A 24,356-nucleotide genomic window follows, 5' to 3' on the forward strand; every position below is an offset into this window, starting at 1 on the left:
GCCTTTATGTATAGGGTGAGTACAAAAATAAAACGAAACCCAAATGCCAGGACCATTTTTTATTGACGTTCTGCATGTAGCACTTTCAAAATCTAGGATATGAAAGCCCAATTCACAAGCTTTCTTTTAGAACAAGAATCATTCAAATCACTCATGTACTTTTCAAGTTGAACACAAACACCGTTTTAAAGTTCTGTCCACGCATCACAAAAAAGGTAAGTGTTTTTCCGCAAAACGAAAACAATTCATATACATCCCTATGAGAATTGTTTTCGTTTTGCTGAAAGAACACTTACCTTTTTTGTTACCCATGGACAGAACTTCAAAACGGTGTTTGTGTTTAAATTCTGTAACCTGAAAAGTACATGAGTGATTTGAATGATTCTTGTACTAAAAGAAAGCTTATGAATTGGGCTTTCATATCCTAGATTTTGACAGTGCTACATGCAGAACTGCACTGAAAAAAAAAAGTTCCTAACATTTTGGTTGCGTTTTTTGTTACTCATCGTGTATTGCATGAAAACGAAACTTATTATTTCTGTAATGACAAAATGAAGAACAACGATTCCTCTTAAAGAAGCTGAACACAAAATAAGGAAAATTATTATTTGGACCCTGAATCAAAAGTTCACAATGACAATGCCGTATTGTTGACATTGTATAAAATATAAAACAAATATAAAATATGGCAGTTTCTAACAGTTAATATCTATAAACAAAAGCCAACAAATATACAGGGTGACCCCAAAAAAATGCAATCCCAAAACATTAGCCTTAAAAAAAAAAAAAGGGATCGGTGGATTGTTTTGTTTTTGGTATCAGATTAAAGCTGAGAGCTTTTCTTTCGAAAACTGAAAAAAAAATCATGAAAATAGCACTTTGGGTTGCTGAGAAAATGCCAATTATGTAAAAGTAGTCATTTTTCATCCTGTGCACAAAACATTACCACAGTAAGGGATTTCACTGTACCTATTTGTGCATGTCCTATTCCTTACAAACAACATGGCACATAATATGACAAGAGTACAAATGAATTTTATGGAAATACCTTTTATTTTCCACCTGAACAGGTATCTCATCCTTTGCAGTCCTATTTTAAACCCTTTCAACATCATAAATATGTCAAAATACTAAAGAAATTGCACAAATGAAGGATAATTGCACAGTAGGCTTACAGTAAAATGTTTCATGGTTTGAAGTACTTGTGTACAGGATGAAATATGACAACTTGAACATAATTGGCATTTTCTCAGCGACCCAAAGTGCTATTTTCATGATTTTTTTTCTTCAGTATTTGAAAGAAAAACCTCAGTTTTAATCTGCTACCCAAAACATAAAAATACACCATCCCTTTTTTTTTAAGGCAAAGGTTTTAGGGTTGCATTTTTTTTGGGTCACCCTGTATATATATGTATATATAAATACGCCTGATTATATAAACTCTTTGTGTTAAAATACAAATATCCTAATGAAGCAGGTGACGTAGTGGGGGATGAACTGCAACACGGCACAGTATGTGGCCACTATTTTGGTCAAAAGCAAAGTCTTCATTTATTCAAATGTATCACTACATAGCTTTTGTGTCATTCATAGCAGTAGCAGTCAGACCATGGTGTGCAAAGTAGTCCTTCATTTACATTTATCTTCAAGTTAACTTGAATCCTCGATCTTGATTGGTCGAACCATGGCAACAAGCCGTGCTACATATAACTATGTCGCACGGCCACGGTCCATACCGCACTCCGTGTATTGCTCTATTCTAAGATGCGCGCGCCATTCCGTACAATACGTGTTATATAATAGGATAATAGGGAAAGTTTGTGTACAGCGTGCGTGTTTCATCTTTACTATGCGTCAAGTTTGCTTGAAGATTATTTCCGACTATCGAACCTTTGGACTAATGATCCTTCGGACTATTGAACCTTCGGCCTATCCAGCGGTAACTGTTTGGGCACTGTAGGACTTTTCCTGTAGCCATTCCACAAGGATTATGTTACATTTTAAGCACACACTGCTGAAAATATTTGCACAAATAAGTGACATACAAACATATACAGCGTATGCTTTACATGGCTCTCGTGAGGAGGCCACATTGCGCCATGTTACAGCTCCATTTGGAGTCTAAATACACAGGTGGTATGAGATTTAATAAACTGGCAGAATTTGGGCTCTTGCTGGACGTCCACCAGCCATGTGGGGCCTGGGTCATGTCAGCTGGGCGATGCGTCTGTAGTGGGGCAGCACAACACTCTCAGGTAGGTGTAGACTGAACTCTAGCGCCATCAAGATAGGGAACTCTAGGGGGCCTGGGTCATGTCAGTTGGGCGATGTGTCTGTAGTGAGGCAGCACAACACTCTCAGGTAGGTGTAGACTGAACTCTAGCGCCACCAAGATAGGGAACTCTAGGGGGCCTGGGTCATGTCAGCTGGGCGATGCGTCTGTAGTGGGGCAGCACAACACTCTCAGGTAGGTGTAGACTGAACTCTAGCGCCACCAAGATGGGGAACTCTAGCTGCAGGAATTCCTTACGGTTTTCTCGGAATGTGTCCTCAATCTCCTACAGGAAAGAAATCATTGGAGAAAACAATTGCAGTGGATCATACCAACAGAGATTGTTATATAACTGACATACAGATTTTTGTCATTTGATTGGCGGAACTCACATCACGTGACATTCATTATTGCTCCCATTCATGCCGGGGCTCAAAAAGTCCCATTCGCCCATGGGAATGGGATTTACTATTCAACAGTTAGGATCATCCTTGTTCCATGGTGCGGTATTTGTGTGCAAATGCATACTGGTGTGCTCGTTGAGCGTAGCGCGTATTGTTCCCAAGAGCCAGTAGATACAGAGTTGAGTTCAAACATTTTGTGAAAGGGTGGTTTGGAAGAGAGAAATGCATTTCCCACCAATTTTGTGTTAAATTGAAGTTCATTTTAACTGTAAATCAAATGACAAGGATCTATATGTCAGTTGTATTAAATAAATATTGAATGGCTTTAAATTGTGAAATGGGAGGAATATTATCACTTGGTGAAATGTGGACTTTTCCATTTTTCGCCTAGTGAAATAGAAAAGTCCAGATTTTACCTTGTGATAATATTCCTCCCATTCCACTTTGAGCCAGTCAATATTTGTATATTATTCAACACCAAATCTGACAGGATAAAGTCAGGACAGTCACTATAATCAAGAGATATTGATATCAGAAAACAGACTAGAAGAGGGCTTTTTGTTGTGTACTACTCAGTTTGTAAGGGAATAAATATGTGTTTGGCCAGTTTTAAACAACTACTTGGGGCCTGGTCACGCCATTATTCACGACCAGGACCCTAGCCGGGTTTAAACATACTTGTTTAAAAGTAGAGTACGTCATTTGTCAGTTGTGCATCATATTCGTTTGAAGCAACAAAAGTGACCAAAATCTAAAGAAGGGTGCTTAACATCTAACCTGGGAACTTTCAGCTCAGTGAATGCTGTATACTCCGAAAAAACAATATTCTAGGATCTTGATTTCAAATCAAAAGTTGCCGAGTCATGTTTTGAATTTCGCCAGAATTCAGCATCTGGGACTCGTTCTCATTCAGTCGACTGCAGCTTCGCGATGTCGCGCACTGAACCGACAATTATAGCAACTGCGCGCACGTGTGCGTCATGTCAACGCTTGAGCGTACTCATGAAAAACACACTACTAACGGAAATCTCCAAAAATGCTTCTTTAGACCCATCGTTGGAAATGGCCTTCTTTCATTGTTTTCTTCAAAATGACAGCTTGCCAGAGAGAATAATTTTCCTATTACCATCTTTAGTCCAAGTATGATTTTCAACAATATTTTCGTCATAAATAAATAAATAAATAAGAAGGACAATTTCCCTTTCTGTTCTGGTTGAAGCCAATATGACCTACAATAAGCCAGTTCGGTATTGCAACTGAGCATGTGCACAATGATATGGGTCATGGGTCATTCAGGATAATGGAACGTTTCGAAGGTGCACGAACCCGGGCGCACGACACTTGCGTGTAAATTACCAGCAAAATAAGCGTGTGCGTAACATCGCGTAACATCACGTCAACGATGTTATCCCGAATGACCTCAGGTCATTGAAATATCGAACTGGCTTATTGGAATTGATCTCAAATCTTTCCCTGATTTTGATTTGTTCATAATATGTGTCCTAATTTCGGTCAATCAACAACACCACCTTGTCATACCTTGATGAGATTCTGCAAATCGGCACCTTTTGTGTCGCTCAGTTTGGCGGCCAAGGTCAAGCAAGCACCTATCAAAGGAATAGGGACATAACAAAATAAATATTTATCAGAAACACATGAAGATTAAAACCCATAAAATTATGACAAGAGTGACCATACTTGATGGGTGTTTGCAGGTGATATACAGGGTGGATAAAAAAATAACAAAACCGAGATATTATTGCTAATTGGAACAGAAGTAGGGCACATGTGAATCAAAGGGAGATATCCTCTGTTAGGGTTGAATCTCCTCTTTAAAATGACACCCTGATCATGTCATTACATTCACGGTTGACTGAGCAGTGATCAATTTTATAAAAGGGTCTATTTTAACTGCGCCACTTTTCAATTGTGGAATTTGTGGTGTCATTTGTCACAGAGTGAAAGGCTATGGTTGCCAATCAAGGCAGGTGGGGAAAAAAAAAGAGATTTCACCATGAAAAGTGGCGGAATTCTCTAAATAGACCCTTTCATGAAATTGGTCACTGCTCAGTCAACCGTGAATGTAAGGACATGATCAGGGTGTCATTTTAAAGAGGAGATTCAACCCTAACAGAGGATATCTCCCTTTGATTCACATGTGCCCTACGTCTGTTCCAATTAGCAATAATATCTCTGTTTCCTTTTTTTTTTGAATCCATCCTGTACAATACTGGGTGGTCCAAATAAATGGAATGGCATACTTCTACTACCACGAGACTCAAACCACATGTACCAATTGACGGAGAATCCTTATAGAAGAATTATGATACCAGAATATTCAGATTCGGTCCAGTAGTTTTTGCTGCAGATGTTATTTTGTGTAGCACACTTCTTTCGTGTGGGTATTATTACATAACAATCCCTCTATCAATTACAATGCAAGTCAAATTCCCGGGCGCGGTTTAGTAATTCATCAGGTCAAAAATGACCCCCACCTTGCTTCACAAAATAGGCTCTAGAACAAAAACTACTAGACCGAATCGGACCATCTTGGTTTCATTTTTCTTCTAAAAAGATTCTCCATGCATTGGTATATGTGGTTTGAGTCTCAGGGTAGTGAAGTTTGCCATTCCGGTTATTTTTACCACCCTGTTTAGTGGAGTTCCCTAACGTGGTGCACATTAACGTTTCCCTCAACTTTCCTCATGCAGTGTTGCCAAACCTCTGTGTTGACGAACTTCAAATTCATTCAGTTAAATACTGGTACTTTTACCTTATTAATGCTTGCTGTTGAACCCATGTGAACAATTTCAGCGAAATGAAATTTAGTCCGAAATTCAAAATCGGTGGCATCTGGAAATTGGGCACAAAATCAACCGAGTGTTTCCCAACGTGGCGCACTTGAACAAATCTCGGAAAACATCAAGTTAACATAAGAATTTCTTTAAAATTGACAAATTCTGATAAACTATTATTATCTCCACTCACATACACAACTACAAGTTTGGCAGAAAATTATTTTTGTATTTCTGGGTGCATTTTAAAAGGGTTCATTGTGCACTTCAAACTAAAATCGGAAAATCAAGCCATAATAAAATTTCTCTGTTAAGATTGTAACGGGTAGGTAAACTAAGATTTACGAACAGGAATGTTTAGAGCTTGATGAAATTTCACTTTCTGAGAAATTTGAGGGAAAATTTTTTGCTCTAGCAAGGCACGTTAGGGGACACCAACAATATTTTCTTACATGTATATGGTCATATTCAATCAGTGTTGTAGTCGAGTACTTTTTTTGAGAGTACTGAGTACTGCCGAGTACTTAGATTACAGAGTACGAGTACAAGTACGAGTACGAGTACGAGTGAGTACAAGGACAGGTCTCCGAGTACGAGTACTTGTACTTCCGAGTTCGAGTACGAGAACTCGTTTTACCAGTACAAGTACGAGTACTTCTATTTCTGAATTCGGCCATGGTTCGTCATGCGTAATCGACCCATGCCCAGTCGATAGACAGACCCACTCCCGGCTAGCTGTTTAATGTGTTTGTCTGGACATGCACAGGGGAAAAATCAGGAAACTTCAATTTCTCCGCAAGCCGATCAACCATTTTAATGAAAGTATCGATAAAATAAGGTCTTGGTACGGTAAGTCAAGCTATACCATATTTTTGTTGAGTACTGCTTTTCGAGTACGAGAACTTTGATGATCGAGTACAATTTCGACATGTCACGTATGAGTACTTTGCTACCCGAGTACGAGTACCATCATTCGAGAACGAGTACTTTACAAGTACTCTAAAAAAGTACTTAAGTAGTACTCGAGTACGGGTACCGAGTACGAGTACTACAACACTGTATTCAATGCATATGTCCTATCATCATGATTGCTTTTGGTACTCACCTGCACATAACTTTCTGTTCTCCTTATTGATTTTGCCATACAGGACTAGTTTCTCATAGTACACATAGGCATGGGCTAGAGTCAGCATCTCCATAGTGCCTGCATCAACAGCTATCTTCTTCATTTCTCGCTTGATACTGCAAGTACAGCGATATTTAATGAACAAATGTTCAAGAATTCACAAACAGTTAAACCCTGAAACCAAAACTGCAGCATAACCAATGACATAACCAATGACATAACCAATGACATAACCAAGGCCAAAAAAAAATTTGTTCTGTTTCCGATTACATGGCATTCAAAAATAGGGTAGGTAGGTAGGAAATTTTTTTTTGCCAATTTTTTTTGTGTATGATCATATGGAGGGGTCTGCATGTAGTCAAGGTAAAAGGTTGAAATTGATGGTTTTGGGTGTTTTTATCTCATTTTTCCTATAAAAAATTAAGGTAGGGGCTGTCAGAATAGGGTGGGTAGTGCCACTGACATGGCATGCAAGTCTATGCATCCTAAGAGATCATTAGGGCAATTCCATTGTTATGTAATGTCCATGACGGAGCTTTCAAGAGCTCAGTGAATAAACCTGAAAATGCACTTTTCAAATCTTGCACATCCATCATCTAGTAAAGGTCAAGGAGATTACAGACTAGGAGTGTGAATCATTTGTCTGAATCATTAAACCATTTAGAAAGATTACTCCGAAACAAAAGTTGAGAACCAAAAAGCACCTTGACATTGTCATAGCATTGCAAACATCAGAGAAACAATGCAAATGTACAACATGTGGACAACTTTAATGACAATAGTACATGCACGTCTTAAAAAATGTTTATTATGCGAATCATTATGTATATTTTATAATGACCTCAGTACTGTGATACATATTGGTAGTGTTACACCTCTACAGGGTGACTACATGGGACAACAAGGAGCCATTTTGTTCCCCTGGTCATCACAGCTTACCTTCGTAGTTTGCTGAGGGACAAGTCTATGTGTGGAAACTTGTCCTTGAACTTCTGATTGATGTCTTTCTTCAGCTCTGAGGGTTTGGTGTAATCTAAAATGGACACCTTGTCAAAAAAAAAAATAACAAAGATGTAAAGTCTTGACTGCTTTCTCTGATTTACATCACTATAGCTGAGGTACAAGGGCAAACATTTATTTTATTTCAATTATTACATTCATTACACAATTCTTTTTTTAACTGTAATGCTTACACAGCGCTTTCTACATGTTCTATAAACAATCTCAAAGCGTTTTACAATTATTCCCCCTGTTCATAAGGCCACGGGACCATGCGGCAGCCGATATCAGCGCACATTCGGTCCTCTACCCTCACAGGTACCCATTTATACTCCTGGGTGGAGAGAGGCAATTGTAGTTAAGTGTCTTGCCCAAGGGCACAAACACCATGTTCCTGGCAGGGTTCGAACCCATGCACCATCATACATGAGTCAAACACCGTAACCACTTGATATCTAGGGTATGCCCAAAAAGTTAAAAGTGGTTTCCATTGGGGCCTTGCATACATTTAAATATTTTTGTAAATCTGATGTAAAAATAAAACTTTGCTGCAAGAAATTAGTATACAGTGGATTGCCATAGAAATCATGGGATCCATAGAAATTGTTCATAATAGCGATCGGTCGGTATAACGATTTAAAGCTGCCGGTGTTCCGGTACTCACTTTTCAATATTAAAATAGCACCCTTCAGAACTTCACCCTGCATGCCCTGGTAGTTACTGAAAGACGACTTTGAACACGTGCCGACTATTGAATTATGTAATGACAGTGTTTGAGCTTACTACCTTTAGCAATGGGTGGCATTCCCCCTCTATGGGGAAATATTAGCCACTTGTCGCTCTTCTGTTGACATTTTTCAACAACAATGTTCGGTATGTTTCCTACACAAAAATCAGGAGCCAAGGACGATGTTCGGTATAGCCGAATGTTCGGTATAGCGGTGTTCGGTATAGCGCCGTTCCACTGTAGTGCTTATTACCACAAAGAAAATAACAATACCAAAGTTTTACAGGAACAGAAATACACTCAACCAAAAAAGAAAGTTCCCCCTTCCAATACTTGTTTGTCTAACTCAAGATCTACTAGGCACCTCTCGCTCAAATAAGGACTAATCAGTACAAAAACACCTTAGCAATCCAGCCATACTCGTTATCCTGGCCATCATAATTTGGGTTTGTCTTGTTCATGTTTTTATCCTTTTTACATGTTCCACTAGTTTTGTTCTGTAAAGGATCATTGTCATGTTCTCTGTATTGTTTTTTTGTTGTATGAAATCTTGGCCGAATAAATAATAATGATAATAATTTGGCCCAAAACAGTGATAATGTGTAAGAATTTATGCAATTTATGACAAATGATACCGAAAACTGTTGCACTTTTGTATATGTGCAAGTTGTGCTTCATCATGTTCATACTCACCTTGCACGTATACAAAAGTGCAACTTTTTTTTTGGTACCATTTGTCATAAATTGCATAATTTTGTACACATTATCACTGTTTTGGGCCAAACAAAGAGTATGGCTGGATTGCTAAGGAATTTCTGTACTGATCAGCTGAGCAAGATGTGCCCAGTAGTTTTTGAGTAAAACAAAAAGTATTAAGGGGGGACTTTCCTTTTTGGTTGAGTGTAGGACAATTGGTCCTGAAACAACGGTGGCTACATGGACACTAACTCCTAATTCTTGAAAAATGACATTTTTGTTTGTTTGTCCAACACAGCTTTTTATAGCCACTGTGTATGTTCAAGGCATACAGAACAGCATCCTGTATCAAGAATTGATTGGTAAATATCTGTACACTTCAGGCCTCTCAAGATGGCAACCAAGCGACTGCTGTCTATGTTCTCAACAAACTATCTAGAGATCAGTGCTTACCATATATGATGTAAAGGTCATGACCTTGCTGTGCTTCCCAGCATGCAATCCAGGGTCATCTAGCTCCATGGGGTCATAGGGCAAGACGTTTGTGGTGTGTTCTAGAAGTGAGTTATCAGAGTCACCTGGCAAATATAGTCAGCAAAATTGAACATAAATAGCTTAAGAAGGGCTCTTCGACTTTTTACTCCATTTTAAACAATTCACAAACCCTGACAATCGATCAGGCATACAAGTACCAACCATTCCAGCTATTCACACCGAATGAGTACACAGAAGGGTAGGTGCGTGCTGTTAAAAAACCCACCGCACTCACTCTCTGATTTTACCAGTTCATCGGATCATCGGGCCATCGGACGTACAGATCGGAGAGGTGTGCGCTGGAATCGGACCGATCTGACCACACACCGGGCGACCGGATGAAATAAAATGCACCTGATTCTTTTTGCATCCAATTTCACCGGATCCAATGTCAAGTGCACTGAGCCCATAATCTCATTTAGCCTAACCTTCCCAAATCCTCCAAAATCCTCTTTGCAAACTGGAGATTTTGGAGGATTTCTGAAGATGCACTGTGTCAAGGTCTTAAGCCGGACCTTGTGTTGTTTATGCTCAGCTGTGCATGAATTTAGGCCTATATTATAACTGAAATCCTCTGCACTGCTCCAGGATGTCACTGGCTCTGCCTCAACATATTGACAGTGATTGCCGCAGGATTTTGCAGGATTGAGGCAGTGGTCACCCTTCCAAGGACCACATTCAAGAAAGAACAGAGGATTTTGCAGGACTGAGGCTACATCTTAGGAGTTTATACATGTTATAGGGTTAAATCTCCTGCTGTCTGAACAGTCACAGACAGTCAAAAGAATCAATCCTCTCCCCTGCCATGCCTTTATACACAGGCTAGTCACAGGCTAGTCAGATCATACTTCAAGCAAGCACTGTGACTAGTTAAATTCAGTCAACAGACAAAAGCAGGCATGTGGTAAGCACAGCTGGCTTATCAATCAAGCTACATAAACAGTCCCAACCACTCAATCCTGCTTAGTGTTGGCTGGGAGCTCTTAACGGTTAAAAACAGTCACTTGACTCATTTTGACTGAAAGGACATCATTGCACAGAATGTATGTTTGCATACCAAGGTTAACCCTTTCATTACCACATTGTTTATTGACTTGGCTCTCCCCAGGACCAAATTGTTTGCTCAGTCATGCGGAAATCACTAGAGCATGAAAAATGGACCACAAGTTCAAAACTCACTTTTTTCAACCCAGATTTTCTCTGCCAAGGAGTGATTGAAATCAAATATGTTGTGTGTAAAGTTTGTTCCTTGAACTTTACTCTTTTATGTAATGTGAATATCAAGGCCGTATGTGCAAAATTATGAAAGATATGCCAGTTTGTTGATCTGGTCCCAGTTATCAAACTGCAAGCTATTTCACCACATGATCACACATGGCACTCCATACCTCAAATTGTGCGTGGATACTTCTGCCAAGCACGTTTCTTAAATTGTTGTAATGGTAACACTATGAGTAAACTACACCATTAGAACGATCCGAAAACACTCTTTCAGCTGGTATATGGTTGACGTATGGGCAGCCAAACATACCAACATGCCAGCTTGCTGAGAAGCAGTAAATACATCTGTGCTGAGGGTGTTTTGTGTGTGGTTTCCTGGTCGACTAAAGTCCTGGTCCACTAAGTAGCTAGGGTAGTTCCTTGTCGACAAAAGTCACCCGTGGTAAGGAAAGGATTAAATGAGACAACGTCAAGGCTTAGAATCCCCCACTATTTACCTCTGTCCCACTGTATGGATAGTGGGTGGCCTGGAATCTTTCTCACTGCAGGGGAATGTGGGGAGCCAAGGAGCTCTAGATTGAGCTGTCTGCGGTACGCAATCTGGTCCTTAGTTGGAACAAGAAGGTGACGGTACGAAATTTCCTATTAAGAAAAAAAAATGGGAATGGTAAAACAATTAGGCATTTTGAGGTATAGTGGACACAATGCGAGAGCGTTATTTGGTTTGAGAAACTCTTTTGAAGCGCCCAATACAGGTTCACAAATACCGAAACCAAACAGTACAACGATTGTGTGCAAATGGTGATTCCTACATCACAACTTGTTATCTCGCTATTAATTCAAAGAAAAATTTGTTTCTGAGGTAAGCATGGCTTTAACCGTGCTTACGGTCCCTGTGAAATAGACATAAGTTCTGCTAACAGAAAATTGGTCCCAGGTGTTGATAGCCCAAAGCAACAGGGTCTCACAGACATTTACACCTGCTGCACTATTTTGCATCTAGCAGTACAAAAAAATAAAGTCTGTCACGAGCCAATGTGGCCCATCAGGCCGGCGTTTAGCTCCGGTTTCAGTAGCATGAAACGACTGAGAATATTTCTATTCCCCCTGGATGGGATGCTAGTCCATCGCAGGTTACTCCCCAGCTAATGCCGGTACCCATTTATACTCCTGGGTGGAGAGAGGCAAGTGGGGGTGAAGTGGCTTGCCCAAGAACACAACATATGACCAGCAGCTGGATGCAAACCCCTGACCCTCTGATCATAAGTCACGAACCCTAACCACTAGGCCACACTCCCCACTTGCATCTGGCAGGGTTAGGGTTAAAATGACAACCTAAGCAGCTCAGGTTCCAGTGATAGTCAGTATCATACCTTTCCTCCATCACCAAGCTCTATGCCAGTGAGACCGGACATGGTATCGCTCCCCACGCCTCTGGTTCCAGAACTCTTCCTGGTGCGGCCAGAGGCAATAGTATCAGAGTCATTCCTGAAAAATAACCAAAGAAAACAATCACTTAAGGGCATTTTGTAAATGTCAAAAATGAAGTTATCGGTCAGAGTTCTCCTCAGGTTCCAAGTGGTGCTTATATAGCACTTTTTACCAAAGGTTTCAAACTGCGCTTTACAATTATTACCCCTGTTCATCAGGCCACGAGATCAGTTTTTGCAGCAGTTTGAGATCAGTGCCTTCTGGTCTCTACCCTCACAGGTACCCATTTATACTCCTGGGTGGAGAGAGGCAATTGTAGTAAAGTGTCTTGCCAAAGAATACAAGCACCATGTTCCAGTCAGGGTTCGGACCCACGTACCACGGCATGTGAGTCGAACGCCATAACCATTGGACCACAGCGCTCCACAGTAGACTCACGCCAGTTCCAAAAGAAATGTTCACAAATTTGAACAGTCTGTTTTGGGTCTATTTGCCGAGGAAGAACTAGCGCACATGCATTGCACTATAAATGTAAGATACTAAATATTGTTAGAACTATAAAAAAAGATTCATGCTTATTGGGGCCGGGGTTCCAATTTGGCCAATAGCCCTCCCCCTCCCCTTTCGCCTCTATGCCCTGGTTCAAATCCCACCAAGGCCCACATGTGGATTGGGTTTTCAGTCCCAATCTGGGTCTGTGGGTTTCCCCCAAATATTTATCTGGGGTTTCTAAAACTTCTAAAACTGTAACTTCTTATCATGTTCGTCTCTCTACAGGTTTCTTCAAGCTTGCAAGCTACAGCACCTGGGGGGCTTTTGAGAATTCTTTGGTTTCAAAACCATATAAAAAAATATTCAGGGGTGTGAGTGGAGTCCAAAAAAAATAGCTGAAAATAGCTGAACCTGTAAATAACCGAACCTGCGAGCGCGAAGCCCTTACGGCGTGTGGTTCGGGGCCCGCCCAAGGGCCCCGAAATTTTTTTGAAATGTAGATGCTCTGTGGTGCATTTTAAAGCCCCCTGGCAAAAAAAAAAAAAAAGTGGCATGCCTGGGCCAACTATTGGTCGAAAATGTTTTGCAATTTATGCATGTTTTTAAGTTAACTTTTCCTTCATATTGGCTTGAAACTGCCTAAATGGCCAACTTGTATATGAAAACTGGGAAATTCAACCGCCGTTTTCCATATTTTAACTCCTTACTGCAGATGATTGATACACATCGTCATCGCGTGTCCCGGCTTCTGATCGAGTCGCCTAATTTCTGCCCATTAAGTTAACCATGTGTTCCATCCAAATCCATTTCCACGGATTCGTAACCTGAGGATCGGTCTTGTCAATGTCCGAATCAAACTCCGAACCTCTTGGGATAATAACACATTTGTGTTGCACTGACATCTTGCGGAATTAATGTCAAAATACGTTCGAAACATTTGAAACGACACACTAACGTACGTATCAGCATGCAGCGGAATACGCAGCATCTAGCAGGATGCGTGCATGCAATGAAATGCACACATGAACTTTGCCCCGCATGATGCCCTCTACCGGTATACCGGCGCGGCACGTCGGCGACAATTTACTAGTCTTATTTCAAGGCTTTATATTTGCAACAAGACGATGTTTACAGCAAGTTATTGTGGAGATCATCGCGTGTCAACACATGCATAGACACAGGAACGGCCGCAAAGAGTCCCAACGCGCTTCATGGCGCATGTGTGAATATTCATATTTATCTGCAGCCAATCACAGCGCCATGACTGTTGGTTCCCCGGATGCTGTTTACACGTTGTGTACACACGCGGCTTCGAGCTGAAAATGCATGCACATGGCATCGTATAGTACACACGTACGTACGTAAATGTACATGTACATGTACATTGAATACTCGCTTGCACGCACCCCATCTCAGAGCTACGTGTATGTTGTAGAGAGCGGATCGCGTGCGTTCGGCGGCGGCGGAAAATAAAATAAACGGAAATAAAATCAAAGCTTACGCGCGGGGGAAAAAGCGGGGGGAAATCTGGACCATCGGAAGAAAAAAAGCGGAAAACAAAATGTGGCACGCTGAACAAAAAAGCGGAAATCCGCTAAGTAGCGGAGATTTCACACCCCTGAATATTACTAACAATAATTGAGTAGTGGGTTAGGCGGCCATTCAGGCATAAACTAACTTCCGCTAGGGCTGTCTACTTTCGAATAATTTAGTAGAATACTCGAAACTGCGTTTGACCAAATTAGCTGCGTGCTGCGCCAGTAAAAAGTTGTACACAGAGTGTGCCAGTTAAATTTGCGTGCAGCAAGCTATTCGAATATTCAGTTGATGATCGAATATTCGAGTATTCGATACATGTATATATATTCCGGACAGCCCTACCTTCCACTACACTGAGTATCCAATGAGTGGGATTACGTCGTAGTGTGACACGAAAAAGGACGTAAGCAGCCTAGGCACGCAAAAAGCACTTTTGGAGATAATCTAGTTGATTTTTATGCTGAAGACCTTTTACCAGGAACTTCCCAAGCCTTAAACGTACGCTTAAGCGGCATGTAAAATCCATAGGACCTTTTGCCTGGAACAAAATTGGCTTTGTGTACCCACTTGAGTGGGACGTTAGCACTCTTGGGACATTTTTTGTTCCATTAGAATTACACGCTTACGACCTTTTGCCGGACACAAATAATGAAAAAAAACCTTCTGTCTATTGTTTACTGTTAATTACGTCACAATGACGTAGCCCCTTGAGACAATATGCTTAGCTGCCAACATTTCAAAATCCCAATTAGTAATCAACCCGCGCGGTCATTTTCAACTTCTCGTTTTATCAAAAGCTTTACCAACATCGAGTACAGGTACATGGTTTACATGTACACATACATGTGCATACCCTTCTTGTTGTGAATAATAATGTACTGTAGGCCAAAAGATAATTAAAAAAATAAAAAATAAAAAAAAAAATAAAAAAAATGTTTTAAATTAATTTTGTTTTAATGTCTGTATTTGTTTGATGAAGTCAAATAAATAATAACATCAATAACATGTGCGCATATTTTTTTGGAGATGCATGCTATCGATGTTGAGTTTCGAGTTCGTATCATGGTTTTACACACAATGATCTATGGCCACCGTATGCAATAGAAATATCCCGCCAACATACCTTGCAAACGCATGCTGATTTATCTTTTCTGTCCGTTGTGACAAACTCAAACTCTATTACCAATTATTCCAACCATACTCTTATTAAATTCCATGATTAAATTCTCGAACTGATGGGTCTCATCCCGGCAATAAGTGACCAAATGTGCTCACGATCGTCACTGAAAAGTACTCACATACAGTACACACAACCACACATCCATGAGATGCACACAAATGACACACCATTGAAAAACAGTTTTAGTCTGGTCCTCAAGTACTCCACTGCGCACACTGCATTGATGTCTATCAGGTGCTTGACTGCATTCTTATTAGACTTGTCACCAGTCCATCCATTATCGCGACATTTCGCCAGAAGTTTTCGGTCAAAAACGATACTTTCCTTCTTTCTTTTTTTCGTTAGGTAGAAAATTGGAAATTCGTAATGTTTTGGTGGCAAATCGTATTTTCGTAATTTAACAAACAATTCGTAATAATTACGAAAAAATCGTACTAGTTGGCAGCTATGAATATGTATATCAAATGAAAGATATCTCCAAGCTCTATCGATTACCCGAAAAATCTGCTTTTGACCCATGTTTCGCCCTTATGACCTTCTTCCTGGCACCCGACGCCATATTACCTGAGTAATCCATGTTGACTGCGTCGGCTGTACGGCAAGACTGAGTACAGGGAGAATGGAACCTTCCGTGCAGACACCAAGAGAACTCTATAGGAGATGAAAACATACAGATTGATAAGAGGTCAAAACTCAATTCAATGTACCATCTTTGATAGTGGGACAGGTACAAAGCGCACACCCGGGTATAATGAACATGATTATCAATTATGCAGGGTGATTAAAAAAAAACGAAACCCAAATGTCGGGACTATTGTTTTAGTGATGTTCTGCATGTAGCACTTTCAAAATCTAGGATAAGAAAGCCCAATTCATAAGCTTTCTTTTAGTACAAGAATCATTCAAATCACTCATGTACTTTTCAAGTTACGGAATTTTAAACACAACCACCATTTTAAAGTTCTGTCCACAAATCACACAAAAAACTGTGCGTTCTTTCAACAAAACGAAAACAATTCACACATATCCCTATGTGATTTGTTTTCGTTTTGCTGAAAGAACACTTACCTTTTTGTTATCCGTGGACAGAACTTTAAAACAGTGTTTGTGTTGAGAATTGTGTAACTTGAAAATTACATGAGTGATTTGAATGATTCTTGTACTAAAAGAAAGCTTATGAATTGGGCTTTCATATCCTAGATTTTGAAAGTGTAACATGCAGAACTTCACTAAAACAATGGTCCCAACATTTGGGTTTCATTATTTTGGACTCGCCCTGTATTGGCCTACTTCACTTTACCATCTTTGTTAATGACCCTTGTTGAAATCAACACGAGTCCAACATGAATGGATCCAGATCGGCTTGAACACACGTCAGCAAGACATACTAAGTATGTCCCAAAAAAAGTCCGTCTGACTATTTTTGAAATAACTACAAAACCATGAAGTCATTTTGAAATTTGTTAATTTTGCAGATACTCCTTATCCTTGGCCTCAACCCCTATGAGTTTCATTTAGTTTTCCTAACGCCTCACTGCACAATGGTCAATTGATCACAACAACATTTTTGGACACTTTTCAATTTCAGTGCTGTGTTATGTAAGCTGTGTAAAATCCTGCATGTTGAGAAAAGAAGGCTGATGTGGTTTGGGATTGGAATCATTTGCCCTTGAGCATTCAACTGAGGTCTTGCCATGATGACTGATAGCCAGGCAAATGATTCCAATCCCAACCGCAGCCCTTTTCACAACATGAAGGACTTTACACAGCTTTACATAACAGCACTGAAATTGATCAAGGCAAGGAACTTGGTCACAGTGTCAAAAAATGTTGTGATCAATTGACAATTGTGTAGTGATACGTGAATGAAATTAAATGAAACTCATAGGGGTTGAGGCCAAGGCTTAGGAGTATCTGCACAATCAAAAATTTCAAAATTGACTGCATGGTTTTGTAGTTATTTCAAAAATAGTCAGACGGACACTTTTTTAGGGACATACTGCATATTCACTTAAGCTGGTCGGCACACAAGTCAGCCATATTTTTCTATTCTCTTCATGGGTAGAGCTTCTAAACCCTGGCCCCTGGCTGAATGTTACCTATTGAGGGCGCCAGATCCACATTGGATTCTTGCCAGGGTGAAAGGGATTGCCAAAGTTTAGGGATTTCACCCAGATCCAGGGAGAAATTTGGTGTGCGAAAGAGTCTTATTATAATTTAAGCCACATTAAGATCAACAGATTTTCACCAAGCATGCCAAGGCATATAATAAACACGATGTACTTAAGTCATTGGGGTACTGATCACTGCAACTACATTTTTTTTCATGCAAAAAAAAAGAAAAGAAAAGGAAGAGTTGTTCACACTTTATATGTAAAGTTTAAGTAGAACCAGAAGTCCTGTCCCAAACTTAATAGGCCTACCCCCTATTGTTTTGCATGCATGTAGCTGAATGTTAAACCTGATGTGCTGACAACGCTGTGCATATGTACATTCAGTGCAGTTGTATACAATTTGTACTTCTGATGTGGCTTATTTATTAGATCTCCACAATGCAAAATTGCACTGAGATGGTACAAACAAGTTGAAACACCCCCCCCAAAAAAAAAGAAGCCAAAAATACATACAACGTACATACAATAACAATCTAACACCAAACACACAAAACATGGAATAGCGAAAGTCAACGTACAGTGCATGTGCCGTAAATTATAATATACAGTCCTTGTTTAAAAACCCTCCTGTGCAAACATACATGCGAAGTTGTCCTTGCAGTCAAAATCAATCAAGTGACTGTTAAGAGCTCCTAACAGTTAAGAGCTCCTAGCAGGATTGACTGGCTGTGACTGTTTATGTAACTTGATATAGCTATGCTTTGACTGTAGGTGATTAATAAGCCAGCTGTGCCTACCACTTGCCTGTTTTTGTCTGTTGACTCATTCTGACTAGTCACAGTGCTTGCTTGAATTTTGAAATACGACCTGACTGTTGGTGACTAGCTTTTGTAAAAGGCATGGTAGGGGTTTAAAGATAGTAACAGCACTAAACTCCCTGTGAAATTATTCTTTCTGGCATGTTGTCATTTTGAAGAAAACAATAAAAGAAGGTCATTTCCAAAGATGCTTGGACACATCTTTTAAATTATCTGTTAGGCCACACAAAAAAAGTCTCCGGTTTCTGGTATGGAGCTTACCCCAAAAGTGGTGCGGCGACGCAGCTTTTTTTTCTTCAAATGTCGGCTGATGACTGCAAATGGTGCCCAACTAAATTTAGTGCAAAATATATGGGAGTCCAGAGAGGCCACATAAAGCTTATACTCGATCGTAACCTCATCTAAAAACACGTTAAAATTGTGCAGCAGCAGGATTCCAGTCAAACTAGGAGTTTGGCAGTTTTGAGACATCATCTTACATTGAAAAAAAAAACTTTTTCATTTTGCCGACGCACATGGCTACGGCGACGCGCGCGCATACCAGAAACTGGAGACTTTTTTTTTTGGCCCTAGAAGTTGGTTTGTAATTCGGCGAATCTGCGAATCAGTGTGTGCAAGCGTTGACACGACCACATGCATGCGGTTGCTATCATTCGTCGGTTCAGTGCATGACATCGCGTAGGTCTGCAATCGGCTGTTTGAGAACGTGTCCCAGACGCTGATTTCGGGTGCAATTCAAAACATGACTCGGCAGCTTTTGAATTGAAATCCAGATCCTAGAATATTGTTTTCTCGGAACATACAGCATTCAATTCATTGAGATGAAGTTTCATCAGGTTAGTTGTTAAGCACACTTCTTTAGATTTTGACCACTTTTGTTGCTTCAAACAAAAATAATGCACAAAGTACCAATGATGTACGGTACCCTACCTTTGAAGCTAACTTAAAAATCCACCAAAACCTGGTAGATTATGAAAGATCTAGAAGGGTACAAGGGCGGATCCAGAACACAATTTTTTGGGGGCAAACAACAATTTTGGTCCCCCAAAAAGTGGGTCCAAAAAATTACAGCGAGGGATTCGGGGCGTTTGGGTCCCCAAATAGGCCCTATTTTTTGGATTGTAAATGCTCTGTGGTGCGATCTGAGGCAATTTCTGACCATTTTTGTTGTTGAGGAAACGATGGTGGTGTGAGCAGTGCCAGCCTTTACTGTGACGTCACTTCAAAAAAAAAAACAATTGTAGGTTTTTTTTGGGGGGGGCGGGGAGCCATGGCCCCCATGCCCCCCCCCCTGGATCCGCCCTTGAAAGGGTAAGAGTTAATGTGCATTGCTAGCATCACAAGTAAGTGGTTGATTTAGCTTGAAGTGGATCATGTCTTGTTTCGAACTTCTTTTGGCACACTTGCTATGGATTTTGTTAGTTATACTGTTAAATTTTATTGAAACAAATTTCTAACAGAAGTGATGTACATATATATTATCATGTCTTAAACATTTATTTCATTGGTTTTAAACCATGTTGGACTTCAGGCAAGACTACGTTATGAAGTTACATGGACTCCAGGCACAAGTACAGTGGAACTCTTGCACTCACACGTTTTCAAATACGGTACACATTTCGCACGCGCTTTAACCAATGTGTGAAAACAGTGCATCCTGCAGATGGACTGATGGAGGTCTGATCAGAAAGGGCTACATGAACCATTCATGCAAGGTTAGGTGCTCACAAATAACATCAGGTCAACTGCATATACACCCAGGCTGCCAGGCACCAAAAGACACCAAGATCTGAACGATACTCAAGTATACAGGCTGAACAATGCAAGGAGTAGGCTAAACATGCAACAGTGCATGGTATGGAAGTCATATGTATTGACCGATACAAACAAATTGGATGCGGTGAATAAAATCAAAGCTTCATGCTGGTACAGACAAATCACAAACAAGGGCGGATCCAGAACACAATTTTTTTGGGGGGACCAAAAAAAATTGGTCCCCCAAAAAGTGGGTCCGAAAAATTACAGCGTGGGGTTCGGGGCCCGCTCAAGGGGCCCACATTTTTTTTGGATTCTAGAAGCTCTGTGGTGCGATCTGAGGCTATTTCTGACCACTTTAACCAATTTGTTTTGAGGAAAACATGGTGGTGTGAGCAAAAACAACAATTGGTATATTTTTTTGGGGGGGGGGCATGGCCCCCGTTTCCCCCCCCCCATATCCACCTTTGATCACAAACTACATGTAGGACATTTCAGACTATAACAAACCACATGAGGTCAGTGTGCAGATGACTTTCGAAATAAAAAAAATCAGATACATGTTTGCTCTTTTTATGAACAATGCACTTGAATTCATTTAGGCATTTGTACACTCTGAATCCAACTAAATCTTATGACAGGAAATGAACGTTACAACCAAAATGTCAAACAAAATCTATGTTGTCCACTGCTGAAGAGCAACTGTTGGGTTCAGAAAGAATGGCACATTTTGATTGAACACGCTGAATGGGAACAAAGGATTCATGTACACTAAAAGTACTGTGCCATTTGAATTGCATGAATTTATGACAAGGACAAGTAGCATTGATGTTTTATACTTTTCCTTAAGCCCGGTTCATACTTCACGCGAAAAAGCAAGCGCAAAGAAAAATTCACGTCATCAAAAATGGCGGACGCGATTCAACCGTATAAGTCTCGTTCAAATGACGTCATTTCCTACCGACAATCCACGTGCATCGGCATTTTGAGCGTCAACTTGCATAACGCGCATCGGCTGCGTCGTATTTCGAGCAACAAGCGCGCATGTTTAGAACATTGTCAACACTGCATAATGCGTGCTTGATTGCATAAAATACGCAGTTGCAGTCCTACAGCGATGGCTGTCATTGAGCAAGCCCTATTGTTATGTCACAAATTTCGCTGCGCTTTTGCTTTCTCTGCAGTATGAACCAGGCTTTACGCTGCACTTTGACCTCAGAGGTGAACAATCAACAATTTTTCTATCACGAGAAAACTTAAGCCACATTTACTGTGTCAACATGCAGTGCATTCCTTTCATATTCAAAAGGACATTGTGTGGATTGACTTTTGTAAAAGTGCACGTGTCATGCATGTGCCCTCAATCACACTAATAGCTCTAAGAAAGCGTTCCCTACATGAGCACAGTTCCTGAATGCAGCAAAGACAGAAACAGACATAACAGATGCAAAGATGCATGCAAGGTCGCTCTACAACAATGCAACTATCACTACTGATCACTGACGTCTTGGGCCAAGTGTGTGGTTGATTGTGATTAAAACAAACAATGACAGTGCAGTGTAATGATCCAAGCTCAGTCAGGTGCAAGAAGTCAGGTGCAAGAAGTCAGGTGCAGAAGATAAGATGACCAGCTGGAGGAGGGTGTAGCAATACCTGCTTAGTTTGTGCCAATGCTGCGGCAGCGGCTGCGTGGTATGCACCACGCCGGTGCATGTTGGTCTGTCTTTCAAGGCGCTGACAAGCTGTGCGGCATCCGTGTCGGCACTCAGGATCTGAGAGCTCAACACACCATGATGAGGATGATGGTGATGATGATGGTGATGGTGATGGTAGGGCGCTGGCTTGGGAGCAACAGCGCCCTCAACCACAGCGCAATCAATGGCCAGCCCTGGGTGATGAGGGCGGCGTTTAATCTGCTCAGCTGCGGAGATCTGTGTTTGAGCTCTGGGGGGCAAAACAAACTATGTTGTCTGGTTCTCTTTCAGATTGGATATTTGTCATGATCACAACTGTTCTTAAAGGGATAGTGCATCCTGGTATATTCCCAATCGGGCTACAAAACGCATTTCAATCAAAATGATGTTAATCGGAAAGAACATTTAAAAGTAGGATATAAACATCCACACAACTACCCTTTAAAAACTGGGCACTTTTGTACTATTCTTGTGTTATTCTTGCGAGAACAACTTTCAGGGTCCATTTTTGTGACCCTAAAAAGTCGAGCAGTCTGTGCTGGCTGTGATTCCAGCTGTAAGGGTTTGCCTTTTGCGGACGTGTAAGAAATCACATTTTGTGCATTGGTGATTGGTCACCGCTGTTCGTGAGCACAGTGCTATACGTGTGTAATACTAGACACACACAATGTGTATCGTACACTGTATGAAAACGATGTACAATCAGGTTTTTTTGTTGGTCTTTTCTTGGGAACAGTAAGACATTAGGTTGGTTTCCTTTCAACCAGATGTTTGAAATAGGATTTATATTAGTAAACAATCCAAAACGTGACATTTTCAGAGATTTCAGGACGCAGTGACCCTTTAATGAATCTGTTGATGTTGCTTTCATTTTGTATTGGGGTATTTATTAATAAGCAAGAAAATATCTACCAGGCGTTAGTTTGTAAAGCTGCGTATCAAACTATAATTATAAAAAGGGACACATTCCCTTTACTATTCTCAATACTGTTCAGAATATTTTCTATGGCATGTATGGGAATAGAATCTGAAAATCCATCTCCAGAATTCAGATACTTTGTATAAAAAAAAGCTTTTAGTAGGCTCTATAAAATGCACTAACACAGTTTGTTTCTTGACAAGATGCTATAGTTCAAAATTCCTCACTATAACAAGCCCACATAAGAAAACAAACAAGAATACTGAAATACGCAAACTGCAAATGTGCAAAAGACAGATGCCAAAAAATGTATCCATATGCAAAAAGGTGAAATCTATGCAAAAGAGACATCTAGCAGTCCATGCAATTTTTTATAATTTATCTTGTAGTTAAAAGGATCAGCGGAAACAAGTTGTTTTAAAAAAAAATTGTTTTAATATCACACATGTACGCCTTTGTACGGTATGTTTCAAGTTTGTCAGTGTAAATAAAAATTCATTGGACAGGTACATAACATTAACAAAACACATAAATCATAGACTCACTTTTAAACTGAGTATGGTATTTTTTTCCTTTAAGTATACATGTAACCCATACATGTAGCCTAATCAATCTGAAGGGGAAAAGCCGAGACATCATAGAATACAACCAATGAACCAAGTGCAGTTTCGTGCGCCAGAAAATGACACTTTCCTCAGTACTCAGTAGGTTGGGCGGCATGCTGTGTGGCCGACCAAACGTATAGCGCAGCAATACCATGAATACCGAGGCCACAGATACTGTTTGTACTGAGCTAACTATCCCCCAGTAGCTGGTCATGCTGGTCTAGCTTCAAGCTATGACCATCATGACCATGCACGTCATGAACAAAACAATGAAATAGTAGGCTAGATCTACTCCTAGAACTATGAGGCTCCACGTAGTGGAGCCTCATAGTTCTAGGAGTAGGCTAGATCATGTGATTTAATTATAGATGTAGATCCTTGTTATGACTTTTTTTATTAAAATTACTAGGCCAAAATTACTAGTCCTAAATTAGGCCTACCTAGGCCAATATTTCTTTTTTTAGGCCTCACTCGGCAGTGTAGTGTTACTTAAGTTTTGTGTAGTATAATAATCGAAACAGCGATCACTGGCGATATAGAATAGTGATCATGCATGGCGACTTGCCTCGGTCTTGATCCTGGATCGAATTTACTTGGAAGAAGCGGCGACCCTTTATCACTGGAGAACGACTTGACGCGTAAACCTCCATAGGATGCTCCGATAACTGCCTTGGCGGCTGAGCGTGTGCGGCCGCGGGCCTCGCCGGGGGAAAAGCTCTCAGTCGCCCGGGGCTTTAACATTATCTCGCTGGTCGAAGCGTCCGTCTCTGTCGTGTCCCGTACTTTTGGAACGTACAAAGTCGAGTCCGACGTCTGCTTCTCTTGTTGTTCAGCGACAATTCTTGCTGTTCCCTTCTCCCCACGAGATTCATTTTTATCCTCTGCCTTGACTGGACTGTCTTCTGGCTGTGAAAAACTACCGTCAAGCGAAATGTTGGCTAGAAAATTTATTGCATCGGATCTTCTTTTCGCACTTTTTTGGTATCTTCGCCTGCCCACCTCCGCCATCGTTTTAGAATGATAGCGCCACCATGA

General features: G+C 40.6%; 1 protein-coding gene across 4 annotated transcripts; it reads right to left on the reverse strand.

The window, feature by feature from the left end:
- Nucleotides 1–2,115: 2,115 nt before the first annotated feature.
- LOC119728629 (CDK5 and ABL1 enzyme substrate 1-like) lies at nucleotides 2,116–24,356 on the reverse strand. 4 transcript variants are annotated; one of them, XM_038200942.1, is made up of 11 exons: nucleotides 23,887–24,356; nucleotides 21,757–22,047; nucleotides 15,981–16,067; nucleotides 12,148–12,262; nucleotides 11,272–11,416; nucleotides 9,473–9,597; nucleotides 7,537–7,643; nucleotides 6,577–6,713; nucleotides 4,216–4,283; nucleotides 2,496–2,558; nucleotides 2,116–2,389 (listed from the first exon to the last, which is right to left on the reverse strand). In XM_038200942.1, the coding sequence occupies exons 1-11, from the start codon at nucleotides 24,327–24,329 to the stop codon at nucleotides 2,312–2,314; spliced, it is 1,659 nt and encodes a 552-aa protein (XP_038056870.1). In that variant the 5' UTR covers nucleotides 24,330–24,356; the 3' UTR covers nucleotides 2,116–2,311. The 4 variants fall into 4 exon arrangements, with proteins under 4 accessions (XP_038056870.1, XP_038056872.1, XP_038056868.1 ...); XM_038200941.1 differs by having other exon boundaries at nucleotides 2,121–2,200; nucleotides 2,413–2,558; XM_038200940.1 differs by having other exon boundaries at nucleotides 2,118–2,558.

The sequence above is a fragment of the Patiria miniata genome, unplaced genomic scaffold, assembly GCF_015706575.1.
Source record: "Patiria miniata isolate m_02_andy unplaced genomic scaffold, ASM1570657v1 HiC_scaffold_20, whole genome shotgun sequence".
NCBI classification, from domain to species: Eukaryota; Metazoa; Echinodermata; class Asteroidea; order Valvatida; family Asterinidae; genus Patiria; species Patiria miniata.

Coding starts and splice junctions, on each gene's coding strand:
- LOC119728629 (XM_038200942.1), bottom strand. CDS start 24,329: ATGGCGGAGGTGGGCAGGCGAAGATACCAAAAAAGTGCGAAAAGAAGA. Junction 22,048..23,886: donor GATCCAGGATCAAGACCGAG/GCAAGTCGCCAT, acceptor TTTGCCCCCCAG/AGCTCAAACACAGATCTCCG. Junction 2,390..2,495: donor AGCTAGAGTTCCCCATCTTG/GTGGCGCTAGAG, acceptor TTCCCTATCTTG/GTGGCGCTAGAGTTCAGTCT.